The sequence below is a fragment of the Anoplopoma fimbria genome, chromosome 8, assembly GCF_027596085.1.
Source record: "Anoplopoma fimbria isolate UVic2021 breed Golden Eagle Sablefish chromosome 8, Afim_UVic_2022, whole genome shotgun sequence".
In the NCBI taxonomy this organism is placed as follows: domain Eukaryota; kingdom Metazoa; phylum Chordata; class Actinopteri; order Perciformes; family Anoplopomatidae; genus Anoplopoma; species Anoplopoma fimbria.
The window spans coordinates 4,556,189-4,582,845 of NC_072456.1; the positions used below are offsets into that span (position 1 = coordinate 4,556,189).

Here is a 26,657-nt window from a genome sequence, read left to right on the forward strand (position 1 = left end):
TTGGATTCAAGTCAGGTAATTGGCTGGGCCATTCTAGCAGCTTAATTTTCTTTCTCTGAAACCAATTGAGAGTTTCCTTGGCTGTGTGTTTGGGATCATTGTCTTGCTTAAATGTCCACCCTCGTTTCATCTTCATCACCCTGGTAGATGGCAGCAGATTTTTTATCAAGAATGTCTTGGTACATTTTTCCATTCATCCTTCCTTCAATTATAGGAAGTTTGCCAGTGCCGTGTGCTGAAAAACAGCCCCACACCATGATGTTCCCACCTCCAAACTTCACTGTTGGTATGGTGTTTTTGGGGTGATGTGCAGTGCCATTTGACCTCCAAACATGGTGTGTATTATGGCATCCAAAGAGTTCAATTTTGGTCTCATCTGACCAGACTATATTCTCCCAGTATTTCACAGGCTTGTCTAAATGTTGTGCAGCAAACTTTAAACGAGCTTCAACATGCTTTTTCTTCAGCAATGGAGTCTTGCGTGGTGAGCGTGCATACAGGCCACGGCGGTTGAGTGCATTACTTATTGTTTTCTTTGAAACAATTGTACCTGCTAATTCCAGGTCTTTCTGAAGCTCAACAGTGCTCACTGGAACATTCAGAAGTTTATAAATCCTTCTGTAACCAATGCCATCAGTATGTTTTGCAACAATAAGGTTGTGAAGGTCTTGAGAGAGCTCTTTGCTTTTACCCATCATGAGATGTTTCTTGTGTGACACCTTGGTAATGAGACACCTTTTTATAGGCCATCAGTTGGGACTGAACCAGCTGATATTAATTTGCACTGACAAGGGGCAGGATTGCTTTCTAATTACTGATAGATTTCAGCTGGTCTCTTGGCTTTCCATGCCTTTTTGTTGGCGTTTAGTTTTTTTAAGAAAACGTGACTTTTGGGTTGAAAAATATATATTAATAAAATATTAAGTGCATTGCTTTTGTATTGAAGCTGGTAAATTCGGGGTTATTTTTCACTATCTATACTGCCTGGTAGCAGTAAAGTCTTATCCTTATTCTTTATAATAAATCATAATGTATTTCTGAAATATATATTGTATAAGTGAAACTGTATCTGATTGTACTATCAATGAAAGGTATTAAATATAAATGTGGAGGATAAAAAGTGCAGTATTTCCCTCTAAATGTAGGCCTAGTGGAGTAGAAGTATTAAGTAGCATAAAATGGAAACACTCAAGTCGAGTAAAAGTACCTCAGAACTATACTTAGGTACAGTACTTGAGTCAATGGAAAGGTTGCTTGAGGAATAACAAAGTCTCTTTTCTTATCAGCAGCAGTTTTATGCTAATACAGTTCTTGAACATGTAAAGACCATCACCTCAGGGCAGATTGCAGGCAATGTTGTGATGTAGTGCTAAAAGGTTCAACTTGGGTCCATTACATCAAATTAAACCCTTGTTGAAATAGTCAATTATGGAGCGAGTGTGGCAGTGCTGCTCAGCTGCAGTCCTCGGAGAGAACCCTGAAAGGCAATAAATGGGTCAGGGTCGAGTTCCCTTTAATCACAAATTAGCAAAATGTCACTTCAATAGGGCACAAACCAAAAAAAAAAAAAAGCTGCTCAACAAGCACAGCCAAACAAAGACGGCCGCGGAGCCCGAAGACACAGCGTCCTCCGACTGACATAATCACAACCTCAACTGCTCTGTTATTTGTACAACAGCTCATAATCATTTTTAATATACAGTAGATCCAGAGGGTGCTTGTGAAGACAGGTGTATCCAGACAAAATTAAATTGAATGTGATTCTCTCTCAGCAACAGAAGAAAAATTGCTCTGGATGGCAAAGGTTTTCCGAGTTCCGTTTAAAAGAAGGTGGTCTTTTCGGGGAGTAACCAAACCTAGCGCTTTATAAACCGTTTTACAGTTCGTGAACAATTAGGACATATGTAAGTGTGCACACGCAGTTTGGTAACGAAAGTACGGCGGAGTCCAGTAGCTTGTCATGCTAAATGCAAGTGCATGGATCACCAAAGTTGTCGAATACACCCTAAACAAATGGACTTTGATGAATGGTGACCGACTTCTAGATCTATTACTATAAGTGAGTCACTAGAATCCATTGGCAAATTGCCCAATATTTAGTGGCCATACATATGCATGTATTTGGTGGATAAAACTATTGCACCAGCAAGAAATCACGAGCAAACAAGTCACTAGATGCCTCCAATTACATTGTCGGTGGTCATTGGCAGAAAGTGAAATACTTAAGACTATAAGTTTTGACTTTAATGAGTTGAAAATGAGGTCTACAAACATAATGATTTTCGATCAGTCTAATTGTAGTTGGTCTACAAACATAATGATTTTCGATCAGTCTAATTGTAGTTGGTGCGTTTAATAGCTTAGAGCCATAGTGCTTGTGATTCAGTTTAAGTAGTGACCGTGTTAACTGGTGACTCTCAGCCGAATGCGTCCACGGTAGCTCTTTGTGACAAACGGAACATGTAGGAGTACACGTAAAAGCATCAATCAATTTAAAATACATACTCGTGTGTTTATTATCTACGCCAACCATAGAGTTAAATGACTACGAGCAACCACGGACGCATTGGGCTAAAAGTCACCAGTTAACACGGTCACTAGTTAAACTGAGACACCTGCTTCTCTGAAACGGTTGGTCCTGTCCGAATTCTGTATAACTTGAGTCCGTCGTTAGAATATCCCTTCTGACAACCAAACATGCAGCGACCAGACATGTTGATGCAGGTAACAGTTGTAATTCAATTTTTCAAAGCTTGCCAACTTCTCTAGATGGCTGCGGAGAAACACTACTTACGTTGCAAACATGTGCACGAATATTTTTGATATTCGCCTGTAGAAGGGTCTATAATGGGATGCTAAAGCTAGTAGTGATCTGCAAGCCTTACTGGCTTGCAGATCAAATGAAAAGAGACTGTCATTACTAATAAGTCAGTGGCTAATAAATGAATAGATTGTCTAATGTAAGCATTTGATTTCAGCATTTGATTTCAGAATCTTATACAGCGCAGTACAGTTTCAATAGAATGCCATGATAAATAAAATTTCCAACTTCTTTTCTTCAAGCATCCCGCTGCCTTCATGAACCTCCAGCAATAAATACTTTTAGTTGAACTGGAGACCACATATAAAAAAAAAAAAAAAAAAAAACTTATAACACTCATGTTATAAGTTACTGTAATAAACATAGCTAAGGGTCTACAACAGTGTGACATCCTACAAAGAGCAGGTGTTGGTATAAACCTGGCTCCATGATGATTTTGTCAGAAGCAATTATAAAATCAGAGATTTTATCATTGCGGCACGGCAGGTTGCCGATTAAATCGCTGTTTCTTACTGGTGCAGTTATCCAACAACAAATTTAAATTACATCCAAATTATAACAAGCGCTCGGCTGTATTAAAACACAGTGTAGATGATCTCAGAGAGCAGGAGCAAACTGAGCAGAAGTGTAGGGTTACACAAGCTTTTAAACATTGAATTAAAACTGTCAAGACGACAACTTTCCATTAACTTTTTCCGTTATCAGGCATCGTAGATGTCAACGTAGACACTTATGCAGCACAGCTGCATTAATGTTGAACGTAATGATTTGGTCAATCGGGCCGCCTGCCTCACTCCTTCACAGATGTTGGCTGAGATGCGGCTATGCTGTATGCCAACCTCCACCAAGAAGAAAATAGATATGTAGCCTTTTTGATGTTGTTTGGTTTCTCTGTGGGAACAGTACTCTACAAAAATATCCTGGAAACGCTAGTGTGACGTTTTCACACAGAAAAATGTACTCGACAGAGATCATGTAGCTTATAAAAAAAGTCTGGAGCCATATAATACCAGCTGCTATAACAAAACCAAACAACAACAAAAACAATCTGTGTTGGCTGATATGGATCATCGACAACGGGCAGTCTGTATGACCACCGAATAAAAAGGTGATCGGGGCATTACTTAAAGTTATATTGACTCCATTTGTTTTCTGCTGATCCAATCCGTGACTCAAAACCATGATATGATCCGAATAGTGAATTTTGTTGGCTGTTGCCCCCCTACGCATGGAAGAAAAAAGATATTGAAAAAACACTTCCCAAGGGGGAGTTTCTCATTTCCATTTGTGCTTTTTCCACTGTGTGTTCTCCAGTGCTGGTGATTTTTATTACTTGCAAGCAGACATACACATCCATTATTTAGCGTTGTTGTTGTTTATGTGTGCAGAAGAGTTCTTCATGACCACTATCTCAGGTCGAGAAGTACAGAATAAAACAATTTATTAAAGATGGTAGAGTCGGCCCATCGTGACAGCAATGATTTAGCCGTGCAGGCATTCTCTCACATTGACATCATCATATAAAACTAAAAAAGCTACAGAATCCCGCTTGGTTTTATATCACAGGGCCGTGTTTACAGGTAATATAATGGAGTTAGATAGAAAGAAAGTCTGCATTTGGGAAATGTGTGTATCATTCCATTCCCTCTGTCTCTCAAATAGCCTGTCGTACATACATCACGAGGCTTTGTATCCGCAGAGAGACCAAAGCGTTCTGACAGCGCCTGCCATGGAAACTTCACAGAATAAGATAACTGTGGATAGGTATTTAGTCAAGCAATGCTTCTTCTGAAGGCTGCTCCCGGCTTCCGACACGTCGGGGATGACGCTACACATTTGCCTCACTAGATAACTCGGGCTGTCCTGTCCTGTCGGCGAACAAAAATCTCTTGAAATATAACATCCATTCAGTCTCCCTGGATGGAAGGAGATTGTGATTTATACAATTGGATTTTTTTGTTTTTTTGTCCTGTTTTAAATGCTTGCATTATTCATAAAATCCATCATAAATAGTTCCCGTTCTGATAAGTGCAGCCACCCAATTCTGTAAATACATCCACGACACCTCTAATTCGTTTCCAACGGTGCCGCTGGGGTTTGAAAGTGGCTGCCACGTCTGTCGAGGATACAGTTTCTATTTCCCCTTCGCTCAGAAGCGTACCGGCAGCCTTTCTATTTTTTTTTTTTTTAACTCCCATTTCCCACTTTAGCTCATCATATTTCAACAGCCACCGGAGGGGGTTGAGGCGACTGATTTTTTAACGTCCGACAGCGAAGCCCCCATCGCTCATGTTCACTGCGCTCTCTGTCTCTCACTCCAGCGGCCCTCTGATTTAATTTCAGAGGTAAGAACGAGCGGAGCGTGAGCGCCGAGGTATTAATATTGCTTCTCCCTGAAATGATAATGATGAATTGCTGTTGCACTTTTGCTTCCCCCGATATTTACTAAGATGGAAACCCAGTGAACACATGCTCGTTCTGTTCCGGATGTGATCAAACATGCTTTTCTTTTTATGTTCTAGTTCTGCCGCTCTGTAGATTGAGTTCCCTCCAAAACGTTCAATGTTCTTGGTTTGTTTTTACTTATGTCACCATTGACTTACCCCTAAGAATCCACAGAGTTTTATGAACCGGTTCGTAGACGTCCTTTCATCCCACACTTGTGGCTGTCATTTCAGCTTAGGTCTCTCCTAGGACACAAACGTCCTTAAGGGAGATTCACTGTCTACATTAGCTATAAAAAGACTCCTTAACCCTGAGGCTTCTTCTGCCACTTATCCCAGTCTAAATAAAGAGGGAAACATTAATCTCCAACCTTTGAGTCGTCCTGACGTCTCCATGCAACACGGCAGTGGACGGCGTTGCTATATGCAGTCAGAGTGCCATTACTGTTTCAGTTCACTGACTTTAAGACTATTTCCTACTTTGCGCTATATTTTAGCATTTGACATTACAACATCCGCAATCAGGGCCCGCAAAGCCCACAGCTCAATTCTCAGCAGGTGACTCTGGTGCCATTATTTGCAGATACTTCATTTGTGATCGATGGCAACCATAAAATGCAATTCTCTGTGAGCAAAGGACAACTGATGAAGAATGAAGAAAAAGACGCTGATATGACAATAAGACAGTGTTGCAGTACTCTTAGTACTCGTTCTCTTAAAAGATGAAGCCCAAAGCCTAATGTCAAGTGTCCTTTACCTTGCAATATTTTGTGGTGCAAACCAAATTGTTTGTCCATCCATGGCTGCCTTCATCAGGTAATCTGATTCTGAGCCCTCGTCAGGTGTTCATGAATACTAAGCAGCCGGCTCAGATTGTTTAAGACACTCAGTGCCAGACGCCTGACCGAGACTTCCATTCCACCCGCCGTGAATTCAAACGCCTACAGTATGTGCAGTTAATAACGTGAGACAAACCTGGATTAAAAAGGATAATAGGGGGTCTTTAATGCTCAAGTGGACATATGTGCTCTGAAAAAGTTTGCTGCTTAGTTTGAGTGAAATGTCTTGGCAACTATTGGATGGATTCCAATAGTTCAAACGTCCCCACATCTGCTATTTGTATGCCATTTATTCTGAAAACTTTTATTAGCATTTCAACTTTTGAAATTTAAAGTAACCTTTAATTAAAGAAGGAGGCCACTAAATTTGTAAAAAAAAACTGAAGGTGGGACAATCCATTTTGTGGGATATGTGCAGGGGGATTATAAAGTTATTCCATAGCTGCAATTTTTACACTGTGGTGTACAGTAGTGGTAGTAAGGGTTCCCTTTAGTTAGTTAGTAAGTGCCTTATCAGAAAGACAAATAAAAAAAACCTACTCTTGAAAAGATGCATTGCCAGAGTGTACCAGAAGACGGGCAGTGGTTTAGCAAACAAAACACAATCCTATATTTTCCGTATGTCACTTTTTTTCTTTTGTTTCTCATTCCGGGTTTTATTCTGACTGAATAAAAAAAAAAAAAAAAAAAAAAAAGTGTATTCCTATTTTTTTTCCACCATCTACCCAGCCTTCAGCTCGGCCATCCATTCTCTGGACGGGGCCACCCAGCGGAGCGACTTCGTCTCCATCCTCAGGGAGTTTGGGAACCACTACGTGCAGGAGGCGATGTACGGCTTCCAGGAGTCCTGCACCATCTGGTACCCCAACAAACAGGTCCAGAGACAGCTGTGGCTGGAGTACCAAGACATCAGCAAAGGTAGGACACACACACACACACACACACTCAAGTGTCAATGAATGATGTGTACGAATAAAAACGTTGACGTGTGAGGATTAATTCCTGCGGTCATTTATGTGATCATTGATTGTACAGAATCATAATCTGTCACACCCACTAAATACATTGAGGTCCATAATGCTGAGTTTGTGTTGGTGTGGACTGGATTATCATGTAACACATTTAGAATTGGCAGATCTCATACATTGGCTGCAGAGCGAATGCTTGCCAGGAGAAATACTTAAACCACGCATGGGACTACTTTTAACAAAGCTCTTCTCTTGTTCCCTTTCTTTTTGGTCATACCCGTGTTGTAGAGGAAAATAATGGGCTCCCAGGGTGGCAGTGTTTCAGAAATGCTCTTGGGGCACTTGTTTTAACCATTAGTTGTTGGGTTTTTTTCCATCTGCAGTCTTTGTGGAAGTACCCCTTGTGGATTGTTTTGTTTGGTAGATCTTTAATTCAATTCAATACAATTTTATTAATCCACAAAGGCATTTTTTGGGGGGCATGAGTAAAAAAAGACAGGAAACAGACACATGCACAGACTAATGGTGTTTGGGTTGTTGTGTGGGCACCATAAACCGTGCAAACAAACACAGACGAGCACATCTCATATCTATTCCTGGGTATTTAACCTCAATCATTTTTTTGTATTTACTGAAATGTGTCCGGAAATTACTGGAATTATCTGAAATCCCTCAGAAAACAGTTGTACTGACTCATTCAAACTAGGTTATGTTGCTGTGAAGTTTAACAGATAAATTACACATGAAACAAATGAGGGAAAAAAATGTAGTAGAAGGTCACCACATTCTTTATGTGTGAAATTGTACGTAAACCTTATTGAAACGAACACATTTTGTTCACACATTGTTTCTCACAGCTCCGATACCACCTCTCTGTCATTGCCCCTTAGCTTCAAGCGCTTTACCTACCCATCTAGCATCAGTTTAGCACGTGTCAATTTCCGTTCTGCTCATGCATACACTGTCTTTTCAAAATAAAGTTCCCATTTTCACAAGAAACAACTTGGTTAGAATTGTGCAACAAAACTCCTTTGTTAGAGTTGGTTTTCAAGAAAAATGGTTTGGTTTAAAATAAATATGTTTGTTATATAGTTAATAATACTTTAATATAAAAGGTTATGTAACTTAAACATTCACTTAAAATCAGTCAAGTTTCACAAAGGAAAAATAATACCGGTGTCCTGGGTGAAAGTCCTCTCTTTTGAGCGAACCATCCGCCCAAACATCCTCCCTACAAGGACTTTATCACTTTTTCCTCCTATAAGCCTGATTTATGCTTGATGTACGGCCACGTAAAGCGTCATATTTTGCAACCCATTCTTAAAACAACATTTGGGAGTCGCTGATATAGTCCAAGCTCATGCAGAGCTGCTTATTTTTAGATGACATCTAACATTTGTGAACTTTGGCTTCTTTTGTTGAAAAAAGAAAAAGGATTTCGCTGAAATGCTTATGTTTTTATTATCACAGTCAGGTGTCGTAAAAAAACAACAAGCCCTCCTCACCAATGGATTGGTTTAAAGAAGGTTGAAACATCCACACATACTGAGACATACCACTTCATCACACATGCTCTCATGCATGTTGTAAGTACAGCTGCTAAAACTTGCTGTTAACATGCATGTGTAGCAGCAGTTGTGTTAATTAGATACGTTTTTGTTTTATGTAGAAAGATCACATCGTGTTGGCTTGTTGCATCTGTGGGGCGGCTGTGGCGTAGTGGAGAGTAAGGTAGTTCTCCAATCAGAGGGTCGGTGGTTCGATACCCGGCTTCGGCAGTCGATGTGTCCTTGGGCAAGACACTTAACCCCAAGTTGCTCCCGAAGGCTTGTCATCGGTGTGGACTGGATGTTGCATGAATGTTAGTTAGAGTCTGATGGTGGCACCTTGCATGGTAGCCTGTCATCAGTGTGTGAATGGGTGAATGATATGTAATATACTACTGACTGTAAGTCGCTTTGGATAAAAGCGTCTGCTAAATGACTGTAATGTAATGTAATGTAATGCATCTGCGCATTTCCTACAATGTGCATGTTACACGTCGCACAAACAGTGCCTCAGTCTCAAGGCAATTAGCGAAAACGACACAAGCATTCTCCAGAGGCACTTCTGCTTCAGTGAACTATCCAAGGGACGACGTCTTCACTCTTTGCTTTATCGCTCAAAATGTCAGCATATGTCATCCACGCGTGTGTTAGTTACCTGTGCTTGTTTTCTCAGCAGAGGTAAGTGATAGCCCCCCTCCCCCGCCTCCCGTCTCGACCCAAGTGGCTCCAAACTGTCCACAGTCGTTCCCTTTGTCTGCCTCGGCCACTTTTCCTTTTCCTTCTCTTGCTTCGTCCAAGGACACCCCTGCTGCGCTGCACCGCTCACTCCCAGTTACATGTGTGCTGACAGATGGCATTAGATGACTGAGCCCCCCCCCCCCCCCCCACACACACACACACACACACACACACACACACACACACACACACACACACACACACACACACACACACACACAGGGTGAAAAGTGCATTACTCTTCATTTTCAGCCGCCTCTGAAACAGCGGTTTCAGCAGTGCTAAATGATTCAACACAATCAAAACAAAAACAAAACTACCACGATCCTTCTGTTTCAGCTTCTTCTCTGTAAACCGTCACTTTGCGTTTTTTTCCACGACTAGATCAAGACAACATTTTTTTTTAAATGTTTTTGGTATGGATTGGTGTCAGTGAACAATGATAAAGCTTTTTAGAAGTTCACTTTTGCAAAAAAAAAAATGTCAGTGGTTATTAGAAATAAGCCAGTGTGTCATTAATGAACCTATCCTAAAACAAAAACGGAGAATACAATTTGTCTAAATTACTGGCATCGCAGTGACAATTTCATTTTTTTCTTGAGTTAATTGCTGCGATGAATATCCGATTGCGCAATTATTATAATTGAGACCTATTTTGCAGAATTGAAATTAAAATAATTTAAATCAATTTCCATATACATATCCTGTAGTTTCATGTGGTTTGCTGGAAATAAACTGATATGGCGCCTTCATTTTTGGGAAGGAAATTGTCATTTGTTCCGATTGTTAGAGAAAAATGGAGATAGTGTGCATTCAGTATATCTATTGCCAGCTGAACAGGCAAAATTGCACCTTAAGAATCCAATAATTATTAATGAATCAACATTCATCATAAACTTGGATTTAAGTGGATTTGCTCTTTGAAATAGATTCCTCTGGAGTTCAACCACTACTCAATAACTCAACTAACTAAGCTTAAACGGGACATATTGTGAAAGACTTCTTCAGTGCTTATGCACATACGTTTGGTTATCTGGAGTAACTACCAACCCACAAAATGAAATAAGACAACCTTTTAGGACAACCCCGTTTTTTTTTTAGGGCTGCCTAGATCAGAAAACGTGATTAAACAAGCCAATCTCATACAGACTCCCTTTTCATGTCATATACAGGCAAAAAGAAATACATCTAAAAACTCAATAGCAGTGTGTTGTTCCAGAAGTGGAGACCTTGTTGTGAGCAGTTTCACAAGTCCCTATTTAAAGAGACAAGTGTTAACCGGAGCGTTTCAGTTCAGGAGGCTGAATAGAGACAGACAGTATGAGGAAAAAGAATGATTTTTCAATATATAAACATGTTCTAGTACAAACCCAAATAGAAGTGTGAACCTGAAAATGAGTGTGACATGTCCCCTTTAAATAGATGCTCAGAACTTTGTCTTTATTTCCCCTTTAATAGGTATTAAATTATATAATTCTTTCCTGGGTTATTTCTGAGAAATAGACGTGTAAAACATGTTCAATAAAGCATTGCCCAAATTCCATGCAAATACGTCTTACTGTACTCTCTATTTGCATAGGTGGATTAACAAAATGTAACAAAACACTTCTACTCTTCATAGTAAGAGCAATTATAATTATAATGTCATTTATCATTCATTCACAGCTATTTTTTTACCGCACCTTTACTTTTCACCTTGAAGATTGCCATTGACCTGACTATGAATGCAACCGTGTTGTCCTCAGCCTACATTCCAACTGATATCCGTCCCCATGTTGGGGCAACATCTGATTGGGCCCGCATGGGACCGAAAAAATCTGATGGTCTGAACCGGTGCCAAATCCATCCAGAGTCTTGTGTTCCCCACAAACAGCGAGTGCGGTGATTACGGTCGGGCTGCGAGGATCTGAAATGATTCAATCTCGGCGGGTAATCGTTTCAACCTGGCTCAAGACCATCCGTTTCTCAGAAAGGAAAAAGACTCCACTGGCAAGATAAAAAAAAAAAAGAAATTGAAAATCAGAGTCATCTTTCTTAATCCCTCCCCGGCTTCTTGGAATCGTCCTGGCCTTTTGGAGGGAGTAATGAGCTCACAGGAGAGTCTGATGATCCATGTCCTCGCCCTTTGCTCTAAATACAAGATGTGCCCGACTCCCTCCATATTCAGCGGGATCATTTTCTGCATCTTAGCAGCCTGGGGGCGCAGCTGCTGCTTTGCAGTTTTCAAGGCTTATTTATGTATATTGTTAATAATTACATATCAAATGGAAACAGGAAAAAAAAAAGATGGGTACTGCATGTGTTTGCATAGACAGATAAATTGTGGTCTCCGTTTACAGGGAAGCTTGATTTCATGCGTATAAAAATACACTGTTACCGTCAGCGGGGATTTTCACTTTTATACAAAATCAATAAAGAAAAAAAAGCATCCCGGGATCTGTGATATTTTGTGGCAATTGTGCATCGACTTTGAGTCATAACTTAGCAGACTGGGGCTCTGTAAGGGAACAGAAGCACACAGCTCGCCACGGTCTGTGAAGTTAATTGAAGAACTCCACCACTTGTTTCTTAATGACCCCTGAACTTTAAAGCAACACACACACACACACACACACACACACACACACACACACACACACACACACACACACACACACACACACAATGCCTGACTATCATGGCTGGATCGGTCATGTTTGTTGAGACGGGTGGGCCATAGCTCATTAACCGCGGTAAGTTAACCGCGTGTGTGCATGTATGTGTGTGTGTGTGTGTGTGTGTGTTTGGCCATGATGCCTTGTCTGTGTGATTAATAGCGCTTTCTTCCGGGCACTAAAGGTTGTGATATGGGCTTACTATTGTTGGACAAATGACCTCTATTACCACGCCAGATATCAGATGCGAGCGGCGAGAGAAGCCGCCTCTGTTCGTGTCGTGGCGGCTTGTTGCATCAAGGAAATGCATTGGTTTAGAAAGTTAAAGAGTTTTTAAAAGCTGTTAGCAGCAGCTTCAGATACCGTGCAGAGACTAACTCTTTTCATATAACTCTGAATCCATGTCTACTGTTTGACTCACTAAACACACAAAACAATATGTAAAGCTATACTAACAATTAGCTAGTTAGTTTGATTGGTTTTAAAGTTATTTTACTTATTAGCAAGGCTCTTAATGGGTTGGGATTGGCCACCATTACTTATTAATTGTGGTTTATAATCCTTCACAGCCTCTTGGATCCTCTGCAGCTATTTTTTTTTTTTTATACAAACCATCACACTAATAAGAAAGTCATCAGCTCAGCCTTTTTTAACTAGAACTATGGAATTCACTACCCGAGGCTGTAAGAGATGCAAGCTCTATGAACATTTTTGGAGGACAAAAAACGTTTTTATTCAGCATTAACTTTCTCTCTTCCTTTTTTTTTTTACTTTTACATCTTTTAGTTTTCTTATGCCTTCTCTTAGTTTTATTTCTTAAATTTTTCTTACATTTTGTTTCTATTCATTCTCTTGTGTCTTCACTTTGAACCACTCCCACTGTGTGAAAGCTGCTACATAAACAAAGTCTATTATTATTTATATCTTTTTCATGGTCATTATATTATTTGATATGGACCTCACAGCATTAGAATCGTAAAAATAACTTTTAAATTTTGTGTTTTTCAAAATGTGTCAATGGTGCCATCGTATTTTTTTTTCTTGTTATACATAATTTGTATTGTGTGGTCATACAGTGATGGCATGGTTTTATAGTTGAGCAGTTGAGGATGCCTTAGCGCAGGGGTGTCAAACTCAAATACACAGAGGGCCGAAATAAAGAAATTGATACAAGCAAGGGCCAGAGGGGTTTATTGAAAACTTATTGAAAGAACCTTATCCTGGAGGGGAGTATTGCCTATAAAACAACATTAATTATGAAATAAAAATGTACATGGAGAAATAAAATCAGTTTCATTAATCAGAGGGTCGGTGGTTTTTCAGAGTAATTTCAAGTGAAAACATTTTCTACAGGCAAACAACAGCCAAAAATAATTTACTTCGATGTGTCCTTGGGCAAGACACTTAACCCCAAGTTGCTCCTGAAGGCTTGCCATCGGTGTGGACTGGATGTTGCATGAATGTTAGTTAGAGTCTGATGGTGGCACCTTGCATGGTAGCCTGTCATCAGTGTGTGAATGGGTGAATGATATGTAATATACTACTGACTGTAAGTCGCTTTGGGGCCTTGAGTTAAAAGCGCATCTGCTAAATGAATGTAATGTAATGTAATATTGGCAGAGTTTTCATTGTTATTGACAGTTCGCTTCCACTAGCAGAGCCGTATACTGTGTCTCTACTTCACTCTTCCACAATGCAAATATGTTCACTTCCGTTCACTGGTTGTGATAATCCAAGAGGGCCACAGCCAACCAAAATGACGATGGCCAAAATGACAAATTTGAGGCTTCCTAAACGGCCGTCCAAAAACCAATGGCTGACGTCACAACGACATAGTCCAGTTCTTATATACAGTCCAGGTTATGGACGTATGAGGCAGGATTCATAGCCCTACGTGGTATTGAGTGGATGTTAATTACTCATTCTCATGAAACGCCGGTTATCTTACACAGTTATCTTGAGTTGGGATCGTTCCCTCACTCACTTGGAAGACTGGTGCGAGCCCACCGTACATAAAACAAGTCAGAGGAAGATAAGATAAGAATACAAAAATGTTCTTGCATACCGGTTTACTCTCTGTATGAAAAACATATGTATGTGCACAAGGAGTGATGACATATTATCAGTCAGCTCTGACAATATGGCAGCTTTCGCAAAGGTAGTTCTCAAGCTGTGGCTTAATCTGATTGGCTTGTTGAATCACGTTTCATGATCTCGGCAGCGCACAAAAAACTCACTGGGTGGTCTTATTTCAGTTTGTTGGTTGGTAATAACTCCAGATACTCATATGTATGTGCACAAGGAGTGATGTCCATTCAGTGTCTTTTTAATTTTTTTTTAAATGATTTTAAAATCCATTATTGTAGCAGTGCAAATTGGATTGCTAAATCAACAAAATAAGAGGATAGTATTCACAGACAGGGTGACAAAGTCAAGCAAGAACATGATTAAAATCAGTGGAGATGAGGGATCATTGAATTATTTGTTGCATATGAATTTTTTTTGAATTTCATAAAATGGCCTTGTCACGTTCCCCTATTGAGGTCCAGGGGATGAGGGGAGTAACAATATAAAATAACCCAGGGAACAAGAAGCAAGGGCAAAACGTGAGGAAACAGAAAATAGGAATTTATTAAGTAACAACAAAAATGCTCAAAAGGCAACAACCAAAAACAACTTTCTTGAAAAGGAAAGCGATTACTGAAGAACGTAACTCCAAAGCTCATCAACAAACCCACACAGCTTGAGCAAGGAAGCCACTAAGTCACACTAGACACACAGTTAGCAGCTTCTACTTGGTCGACTGGCTCTTCTTTGCTTGCTTTTCCCGACCTCTTAACCACCATGGCCCCTGATTACGGATTGACAGCAGCTGCTAGGCAGGGAAAAGGGTGGCACCTGTGTGGACAACCAGGACGTAACAGAGAGAGCAGAGGGAAGGCACAACACGGCACGTAACAGGCCTTCACAGTCAATGAATCGCAACGTTCCGCTGACTAGGACCACTGACGCTGTTTTAGAGGCTCTACCACATTACCAAGCTATTATATATAGTTGTATTTTTTTTTTACGATTTTACCCAATTTTATTTCAGACATATCAAAATACCCGTTCGCCTATAGGTTTTTGATCCCGTAGTATTTTAAGTTGTTTATTTTGCATGTATGTGCTCCAAGAACTGCCTCAAAACATATTGAAACACTCATACCAAACCAATCTCTCATAATGTATTTCTATATTCATAGTCTGATTAAAACACTGTGTGTTTCGAAGTACTGCCTCCAAACCTCTTTGAGACACTCCTAAAAAGAGGTTTATCACCATAGGCGTCTCAAAATGCCTTCAGAAAACAAACAGGGAGGATGTGAATATGATTATCCTCATTTAGCTCGCCTCATCTCTCGTTCACTGAGGAAACTGTCACGTGAAAAAAGAAAAAAGAAAAACTTTCGAACACCAGTTTGCGTGAAAACAGCTTCCAAAATAATTTGATGCTTTGGAGTTCTGTCAAAACACTAGCAACAGCAATCAAAACGTAAATGTGCTTAAAAAAAACCCTAAAGGTGACAGTATGGAGCTTGTTAAATAGCAAAATGTCAGATCAAGTTGAAAAATGTCGAATAGGGACGGAGATTTCAGACACAAGCAAAGGTGCGTCTGCAGCAAATTGTGTCACTGCGACTTAAATCTCTTCCTTTTGTGTCCTGTATCTTTCTTTCTCTTTCTACTCCTGAGGCAGCCCCCCTTTCACTTTCTCTCTCAATTAAGTCACCATGACCTCCTTCCTCAACCTCGGCGCTCTCCCCCACTGAGTCAGGTGTCAGCTCCTTACCAACCTCCAGCGCGGCGTTGCGTGCTGGTATATGTGTATGTGTGATCAACCCGCCGGCAGCCAGGTAAAAATAGGCGCCTTATTTAATCTATTAGGGCCTGTCATTTTAACAAAGAAGCAGCAGAGAAAGTCTCTCTCCGGGGCGAGAGAGTGGGGAGCAGAGGAGGAGGAGGAGGAAGAGGAGGGGGGGCGGTGAGGAGGAGCGGGAGGGACGTGGAAGACATTATTCACAACTGGCCCTGACCTCCTTGACCCGTAGCATGCTTCTACACCCACGCTTTAAACCTCGTGCAACTTTTTTTATAGGCTTCAGTAGATGGTTGGGGTTTTAGAAAATGCAACATTCAGAAGTAAATTTTGTTTGCTAAGATGCACTATGTGTAGACAGATTTTATACAATTGATAAATTGCCTATTTTCATGATCACAAATACATTTTCAAAGCACGAATTCACGATTGCTACTTCTGTATTTTTGTGTTTGATTTTTTTACTTTATTACCATAAGAAGTTCTTGGCCTTATCAGACTGATTTTACCATTTCATGTTCAGATAAGATAATACTATATTGATTGCAGAGGAGGTTTCTGTGCCCAAGATGATCAATATTAATTGATTAATTGATCAATTAAAAGAAGAAACAATTCAATTATAAAAATGAAGTGTGGGGTTCTGACAACAAAGTTACAAAATGAAGAGCAAAACTACAGACAGGTGCAGAATGGAATGAATATGAAAAAGAAAAAAGCATATAAAGACAAAGCTCAACAGAAAAGTGCACTCTATCCGTGTTAATATGTTACAATTATTAAAAATGACGGGCCTCCAGTAGCAATATACATACACATAAACACCAAATCAACTGTATAAAGGGGATAAAAGACATGTGGAAGAGAGGGTAGAGGTGGGAGTAGACTCCATGGACTAGTTTAGTCTGATAGACAGTGTGTTCGCGTTAGTTGTGTTCTGGGCTGGACAGGCAGGAATGACCTAACCAATCAGTAGTAAACGACATATCTTCCACTTTGATGTCAATTTTCAGTCGGCATGGAAGCTTGCTTTGTTGATTGTATGTATGTGGCTATTACTAGTTTGATAAGAAAAACAACACTTATTTTTTACGCTTTTTTCTAGCGTAAGTGAGTTTTCTATTTATTCACAGTAGTGATGTCATTACCATTTTTCCGCTACGTTTTTATGTTTAACCATGATATTTCTTTCTAACGTTGTCGCCTTTGCTGTTTAACGTCGTGTAAGAAACTCTGGTAAGGGTGGTTATGAATTTATGTATTTGTTGCTTGTTACAGTATTATTCGAACCCAAACTGATGTTTCTCAAGAACCTCAACCAAAAGTAGTTTTGTTGACTAAACCTAACCATTCACAACGTTAACCATGTGACATTGTTCCTGCAAGCATGCTACGAAGCTAGAATGAAATGTATTTATGAAAAGAAAATTGGGGGGTTTAGAAATGTTGAAATTCAACTTTCACTTACTCTTGATTCAGATTTGAGTTGTAAGCTATTTATTAAATGTTCATATACTGCTAATAAATTATAAGTGTTACCAATCGTTTTATCTTGAAGCCATAGAAAGAATTCATAGCACTAGGACATGGCTACTTTCAGTTAAGTTCCAGATGAAATTTAAGAAGACACACATTAGCAGGTTGTCTTTACCCCCCCCACTATGATAACATCTTTGCCCCAGCTGTGCAGAACCTAACATGGAGCTTGTCCCCTGATTATGAAACAGATATATGAGTCTTTACCCTGTTTGCTGAATGCCCTTCAAGTGCTCACACTGTTCCCATGTCAAGACAGAAGCAACACTCAAAAAATGTGAAATGTTTCCAGACCAAAAGTCATATTGTGAGCCTTTATCCTAAGGCTTTTTAGTCCACAATAAATATAAAACATTCATTCTTAGTCCCCAGAGGCTGGTCAGAGTCTTGCATTTTCCTGCCAAGGCCATGCTGTTTTCATATTTCAGTGTGATGCCTTCGAGTAGATCCCCAACTGTCCTAAATATAATTTTCATAGAATGTTGGGTCGATAGTTTCCCTGTGACCATAGGTAACCAAACGAACAACAAAAACATCCATTTTCTGTACAATTATAAGCAGGGAAATATTGGAGGAAAAAAAGCAGATAATACTTGTTTTACATATCCAATAAGACACATAGCATAGTGACTGTGACAAAATGAGTCATTGTTTGGGCTTCTGGGATTTAAAAATGTAGCATTTGAAAATTCTAATAAATTGCTTATCATTTTCCATGGCCTTTTTTCATGTCTTTGTATTCTAACAGGGTGCCAAAATACTAAACCATACTGGGCTCACACTGGAATTATCCCCGTACTCAATACCGGAAAGCTTGCCTCATAACAAAAACATGATATTTCTTTAATGAGTTCAATAACCGCAGAATGCAATAACAAGATATCTCATCTGCAGGAGCGCTATCACCACTGATGTTTTAATGGAATCCTTATCAGATCAGTGCTGATGAAATTCTTAATGACAAGACGTGAATGTGCAACTCTCTGTAGCAGAATGTTATGAGACCTATTAGACTCAGATTCAGACAGTGTGCTGACTTTGTGTACAATACTGCAGACTTACAGAAAAACCATTCACAGTTGACAAAGTCAACTTATTACTTACTATTATTCATTTCCTTATTCAATGCTAAGCAGAGGGGAAGAGTCCCCAAAATTGAAAAATGTTCACTCTCTTTCACTCATAGATTTTCTTTACCTACATACGGTATTTCATATTTTCAGGCAAACGGCCTATATTTGTCTGCTCTCATAAACCACTTTAAGTTTTTCAATAGGGAAAAAGTCGTGAGGAATTAAACCAAAAGTGGAAGTTCTAAAAAAACTTTGAAGCGCATGTTAGTCTCAATTGTAACGGCGTCAGCTCCGGTTGAAACATGGCTAAAAAACAGCATCAAACTAATAGTTTTTAAGGCAAATATTTCAGTCAAGCAACAGTTTTTACCCTTCTATCATTCCAAGAATGTGATCAAATAATGTAAAATATAAACTATATGAACTACATGATACAAATCTTTGATAAAGGGTTCAATACCAATGATTTTGTTTAAACTGGGTTGAAATAAATCTGGTTTTGGAGGCTGCCACAAAGGTCAGCAGTAAAACGGTCGGATAAAAGGGCACAGAGACATGGGGATTTTTTTATTTTATTTCTTGGCTGGGAGTGAGCATTTTTAAAATCACAAACATTCAAATTGCTGCATCAGGATTTTCGAAGAGATTTTATTTTTTATGTGTTTTTTCAAAGCAAACCTCCGTCAGCTAACAAGAAGAAGGTCTGGCTACATGAAATAAGAAATGAAAAAGGTAGAGGAAGTGGATACTTAAACAATGAGACATTTAGTGGAAAATAATCCAAAATGCATCAAAGAGTTTCATCAATAAATGATAAGTAAAGTATCTGACTTGTTGATGATTTATACAATGCAGAACTGCATCAGTAACAAATATAATACCGGTTAACATATAATGTATAGTGTGGCTCTAAGACACATCTTTTTTTGTTTCTGACAAACTTACTGTAGTGATGAGGGACAGATGAGGTCATGGAGTGACTGTAAATGATGAGCCCAGTCCAGCCTTCAGGGTAAAAAAAAAAAAAAAAAGATAGGAGAGAGGGAGGAGGGCAGAGAGGGAGGTGAAAGCAGGTGAGGAAAAATAAACCGAAGATGGACAAAGGAGCCCGGATTTTAGACTTAAAACAAAAAAAAGACAATAGCACTGGAATAAAACCAAAAGAGGAGATGACAGCAGAGGAGGTGAGAGTAGAATATTAATAAAGTAAAATAATCTGTATGTGACAAGAAGGAGGAGGAGGAGGAGGAGGAAAGGTGATGTTGTGGCGAGGAGGAGGAGGAGGAGGAGGAGGAGCAGCTGTGATACGGAGGCAGCGGAGAAGATCTCTGCGGGTGGAGGTGTAAGATGAGACATCACTTGCCTCTCCGGAAGGCGGAGGCAGGGCGATAAACGTCCTCCGCCTTTCCAGTTCACCACATAATTACAGACGGACACGGAGCAGATGTCTCTGTGAACTCCCAAAACTTATTTTTTTTAAATGTCTCCACTTCAACGTGTGACTCTGTTTTTTTGCTTATCCATGCACGAATCCAGTGCATCAAGCCTGCCTGTGTAAGCATTGCAGTTGTGAGAAAGTGTGTGTGTGTGTGTGTGTGTGTGTGTGTGTGTGTGTGTGTGTGTGTGTGTGTGTGTGTGTGTGTGTGTGTGTGTGTGTGTGTGTGTGTGTGTGTGTGTGTGTGTGTGTGTGTGTGTGTGTGTGTGTGTGTGTGTGATTCTGCAGCAGAAGGACAGAAAAAAAAAAAAAAAAAGAAGTCTCATCCAACTCGTCAAGTCTAATGAAGTGGAACTGCTCCAGCGGCAAAAGTTTGAAAATTGGAGATGAGAAACAGATTGTCCGGCTGCTCTGCCACAAAAAAAAACTGGTTGACGTTGTGCCCCGTCAGCACATTCACAGACAACCGGCCTTTACCAGAACAGACGGAACCAAGAGTGTATCGGTTTACATGCGGCGGGGATTTACAGAAATCACATTACTGCGGGACCATCTGAAAGGAAAGTTGCCTGCTTCTGGTGCCGAGCAATCGCCAATGACAAAGCAGATACCTTAAGAGATGATGGGGCTTCTTAACATAATGTAGGCGTCTTTGTTATTGAATAATGAGCTGATTATATTCAGACTTCCTCAGAGCTACAGAAAACACTCAAATGGAAAATATTTTCTTGTATTTGTTTAAAAAAAACATACATACTGCCAAAAAAAGGTCACATTTTTGTGTCACTTGAGAACCCATTGCTTTGAGCAACAACGCATACTGTTCTAAACATGTGTTTTCTGTAACATAATATCGACCTGAGGCGGGACACTCAATTACCTAAGAAACAAACATTTTTCATCATCATGTTTTTGCACTGTATGTTGTGCCCCACGGTGACATTGTGTATATTCATGCTAATGCTCTGCTTCTCCATGCTTCTGAGTTGACTTTGAGGCATATTTTTGTACAGAAAAAACCACATCTTGCTTGGTTAGCATCATTGTGTATTAAAAAAAAAAAACAGTGTATGTATTACAAAAGTATAGATGAAGGAAACACATGCAAGCTGAGGCGCTGTCTTTTTGAATGCAGTGTTCGGGTGACTCCCCCAAAAAACAGTGCCTTATCTTATAAAAGTCCCATCTTGTATATTTTTGATTGATTTTTTTGATTATTTTTGTGTCATTCACTTAATGTGCCTAACCCCCTCATGGGTTTAGAAGACACCAAAAATGGAGCTGCAAGTGGACACACATTTAATTAAGTTTCATTCATTTACAAAAATGACAGGTGACTTCACTGCTCGATCTTTAACAAAATATCTGCCTTCTCTCCCAGGCCTGGCAAATAAAATGCTATGAAAAATGTTACTTTCCTGAAGGACAACTCAAGTTTTATCATATTCATCAATCAAAATAAATGAAAGTAATTTTACTAGAGATTACATCCCTTATGTCCTCGTAGATAGGACAGTCAAACAAAAGCAATTTAAGCTATAAATGCATAGAACCATACAAAATTTATCAGAAATTCAGATGATTTAACCCTGCTTCGAAGACTTGAAACTAGAGATTTAGATTGAGTCCATAAACTCATGTTTACAATGTTTACTGGGGTAATTAATCAAATCAGAAGTAGTCATTTTCTGATAGACTTCTATACCATTAGAGGAGTCCCCCCTGCTGGCCAGTAAAGAGAATGCAGGTTTAAGGTACTTCAGCATTGGTTTCACTTTACATACCTGGAGGTTGCCTCCTAGATCCCCAAAAAATGTTTCAACCACGCAGATTCACAGGCACCTGCAGCTCTGTGGATAAGCATGGATAAGTATCCCACATGCTGATGTCTTCACACACACAGACATGCGCATATGTCCACACACACACACACACACACACACACACACACACACACACACACACACACACACACACACACACACACACACACACACAGAAAAGAAGGGCGGGTTGCCTTAAAATCTGCTATCTACCAGACAGCTGCGAGTCATTTTTACCTTGCTCAGCAAAACAGCCATTTCAGATGGGTTTATTTCATCAAAAGTGGAGCCTTAAAGATATCATAGGGAATGAATAGTCTGTCTGAGTCAGCTTAGTGTTTGATAACTCGGGAGTTTTAAGTTGTGAGGGGAAAGGATAGGCCGGGTGAGGACTCCTCTGTGAATGCAGTATTTTAGCGTTTAATGTTGTTTCCACTGCTCCCCTATAAACCTGATACAAGTCAGGCAAAATGTCTTAAGCTGTGATACTCATAGATGAATACCATGCACAGAATCCAAAGCTATGTTCAGTACAGCAGAGCAGTGAGTCAAAGATTACGTTATCTTTATTCTTGATTCTTAAAGATTTAAGTCACTCAAACGTGCGTTCTTTATGGTATTTGTGGACATGATTCACATTTGTGTTGGTCAGTATATCATTTTTTCTTGCACACTGAATTATTAAAATGAGACCGTCCTCGTAAGAATAACACCAGACAAACACCTTTAATTACACAATATGTGTTTTATTTTTAAGAGAGATCATTGCTGATAAAACAGCAATGATATTCCAGCCAGACATTTTTTTTTTTATCTTTTGAATATTACTTCAATAATTCACAATTAAATAGCATTAAAAGTGTTTTTTCCCAGCGTTTTATTCAAAAAGCTGACCTCTTTTGTCGTCGTCTTGTACATTGCTCTCATAGGCATAGTTATGCAACAAATGCTATATATATATATATATATATATACATCTTGTAAATAATCGCTTATTTTCAGCTAATAAGCGTTAGCTTTATCTGCTGTCTCAGGCTGATTTGTGTTTGTTTTTGACGCACAAAAATTAGAAAAACACTTTCCTCTGCTGTATCGGTAGTCTCTGCCTCTGCCACTTTTCAAACGTGTATCCCGGGCACAAGGAGATGGCATCATTTCCTGCAATTAGTCACATGAGCTACACAAGGCGCGGCGTTGGCTTCGCAGACTAAGAACAATCGCGAGCAGCCCTTGTTTGATCAACAACTTTGCATTGATGTATTGCATTACGTAGAACGGCTCACTTGCAATACAAGGCAGTGACAAAAAGATATATGTTTTACCCACTATGGAGTTCAGTCAGACACAGTGAGAATACAAAGAGGAAAGTGGGAATCTCTCTGAATATCTCTGATTGACACGATGCTGCAAGATTTAGCTGTTGTTTATGTTATTTTCTACTTTGCCTTAAATTGAACCCTTTCAGAAACCAGCAGCGTTTGCTATTGTTGTAACTCTAATTTCCAACAAAACATGGGGAATCGGCATTTCTCAGTCTAAGAGCGCACACTTTGCTTTTGTTAATCTCCAGTAAATTACCCAGAGAGACAAAGCCCGACATCCCCTCACCTTCACCCTCTTATCTGAAACACACTTCTCTCTGGAGTAGAGGCGGCGGGGCCAGCTGTGATTCATTATGTATCGGAGCCCTCCTCGTGTTCTTCGCTATTTTCTAATCATGTCCCACATGATCGCCTTCAGTCTAGCCACTCCAACATCCACTCTCCTCCGCAGAAATTTAATTCCGCTCTCCAGCCAGTCAAGGTCGTCCCACAGATGAAATTGAAACATTTTTATTCTCCTTGATGGGGGGACACGTGGCAGAGAAGCAGTCGTCCTGACATCGCTAGCGCTCTCCCTCCTTTCACCACGTTCTCTCTCTCTCTCTCCCTCTCTTATTATTATTGGTATTGCTCGTGCCAGAAAAGGAGCATTTTAATCCGTTTACTCTCTTTTCTTTTTCCAAGGGGTGAGCTATTTTGCTATTTCCCTTTTTTCCCTTTTTTTCTGTTTCTAATCTTTCTCCCCTCCCTCTTTTAACCCTGCCTGCTGGGAATTCTCTGTTAAATGTTCTCACTCTTGCATTCTTCACACTCCTGCATTGTTCTGTCATCTCTTTTCTGTGCCTGTTCCCCTCATCTTTTTCTCTCTTTTGTCTGTTGCTCATGAAAGATTAGACAGCGGAGATGCAGGGGGAGCTTTCTGTCTGTAGACCTGAGCTGTGTTGGTTATTTTTCTAGGGAGGGTGGAACACTGAACTTTCAATGACACATTTGATGCAATTTAGGTAGTTCAATAAATAATGGTTAATTGATTGCTCTTCTGAAATTGAAGTATGATTGGACTACCAGAGGAGTATGAATGATGTGAAATGAGGAGATATAATATTTTAGTTTAGTCTAATCTTTCCCAAAGTATAGGTTCAATGTCGAGCATTTTGGGAAATCTATTAGCAGAAATGAAATTTCATCAGTATATAAAACCTGAAACTAAAAATCAGTGTGTGTTTAGCTAAGAATGAGTCCTTCACATCTACATAGGGAGTAGGTCCTTTTCACGGAGTTGGCCGTGTTGCACCGCCATGTTTCCACAGTAGCCCAGAGCGGACAAACCCTGGCTCTAAGTAGACCCAGGGTTTGTCCGGCATTTTTACCAGGCGGAAACTTCCTGAAAACTTCTGTAACGTGAAGCCAAAGCTGAAGTGCCTTAAACTTGCATTCTTTCTAATGGCCATCAGGGGGCGACCACTCTGGTTGCAAAAAGAAGTATCATTTTATAGAAGTCTATGATAAAATGACTCTACTTCTCTCTTGATTTATTCCCTCAGTAAACATTGTAAACATGAGTTTATGGTCTCAACCTCTAGTTTCATCCATCCATCCATCTTCCGTAACCTGCTTATCCAGTTAAGGGTCGCGGGGGTGCTGGAGCCAATCCCAGCTGTCAATGGGCGAAGGCAGGGTACACCCTGGACAGGTCGCCAGTCTGTCACAGGGCTGACATATAGAGACAAACAACCATTCACACTCACATCCACACCTACGGGCAGTTTAGAGTCTTCAATGCACCTAAGCTGCATGTCTTTGGACTGTGGGAGGAAGCCGGAGAACCCGGAGAGAACCCACGCTGACACAGGGAGAACATGCAAACTCCACACAGAAGGTTGTCCAGCCCGGGAATTGAACCCGGGCCCCTCTTGCTGTGAGGCGACAGTGCTAACCACTACACCACCGTGCAGACCCTCTAGTTTCAAGTCTTGTTCAATACAGCATGATGTTCATTTAGTAAATGATGGTCCATTTAGAGTCAAATAGACCATAAAGCATGTTATGGTTTAGGGCGGACTTACTGTGATTGACAGGTCACTATCAGAGCTGTATTTGCTCTGAAAGAATGTTTCCTTTGTACTTTACCTGTGAACTGCAAAACCTTAGTCTGACTAAATCAGTATGGGATGTCTTTAAATTCAGTGAAAAATGTACTGAAGACTTCAAATTGAGCCCAGGTCGTTAAAGTTTTTCATGGCTTATTGATTTCAAACAATAAAAGTGTGACCGTAACAGAGACCAGGAGTTCCACACTGATGAGCTGCCTGCTGTCACAGAGTTGCTGCTTCTTTGGAGCTGTGCTGAAACAAAATGCACGAAGCAGAAAGCCTCATGCTGACTGAGGTAATGAAATGTCAATAACTCTGCAGGTAAATATACAGTGCATACTTCACATGGAGTCTATACACACACACACACACACACACACACACACACACACACACATACCGCTTCAAATTATTACACATTTCAGCGTTATTTGTGTAGATATACATAAATTAATCTTCAGCATATTAATATTAAATCCATGCAGTGTGACCATTACTCGGTAATGAATTTAACCCTTTGGGACCCTTGTTACATCCGGTGCAAAGCAGCGCACAGCACAACTGTCACTGCTAGTTTCAGACCGACGTAGTTGTCATTTTTTTCGATTCTTCCATTGACCAACAAAAGCCTGGTCTAAAGTAAACGAAGCAACATTTTCCGGCTTTTTAAAAGGTGCAGATATCAGATGGTAAAATGCGCCTATATAGAGGGGTTCCCAAAAGAAGTTTTGAGGGTCAAACACTTCATTTCCTGCATTCTGAGATATGTTTTGAATCAATTTATGGAGGAAATGTTTTTATTTATGTTAAGGAAAACCCCAAATTCTCTGTCACACACTCAGAGGCTTCCCCTACACATGTTTTTTTCTAACAAAATATGTCATGAGAAAAACCTTGAATGCCATTTTGACGCCTCGTATGGACGGTGCATACAGAGGGGATTTGATGCTGAAGATTCCACGTATTACGCACTGCCTTTTAGACAATTCTAAGACTGTATAGAAAACTCAATTTTGTCATTCAGATTTTAAATCAGCATTTAAATGCTGCTGTACTTTTTAATAGTACTTTTTTTTTAGCTTTCAGTGTGTAGGATTGTTTTCAACTGGTTTAATCCAAACATTTCCAAAACTCCAGAGCGTCTTTGCGTTTTTGTTTTTTTAATCCAACAAAATATCATGCTTCAATCCATATTTGTTGGCGTTTAGCCTTTTATAGAATATTTTCACTGCAGAAACCGCTCTTCTTCTCCAATTAGCCAAATCCACCATTTAAATAGATTTGCTCTTGGTGCAGGGACACCTGATTTTGAAGGGAATGGGAGATGAAGCTCTGATTGGTTTGATTCATGTAATGATTTAAGCACATCCACAGCTGCTTAAGAGAACAAAAACATCGCCTTTGCCTCTTGCGTTTCACTTTGCACACAGATTATGCGCCGTTTAAGTAGCAAAAGTGGAGTTGGTCGCCCTCAATGCACTAGTGCCGGGCATTTTACACCATCA

The 26,657-nt window shown here is 39.9% G+C and overlaps 1 protein-coding gene across 1 annotated transcript in view; it reads left to right on the top strand.

Annotated features, from left to right (window-relative positions):
* The window catches only part of astn1 (astrotactin 1), a 407,842-nt gene that overhangs the window by 239,261 nt on the left and 141,924 nt on the right, over positions 1-26,657 (top strand). Inside the window, exon 17 of the mRNA XM_054603250.1 lies at positions 6,834-7,022. Coding sequence (XP_054459225.1) covers positions 6,834-7,022 — 189 coding nt within the window. The remainder of the gene's footprint in view (positions 1-6,833; positions 7,023-26,657) is intronic.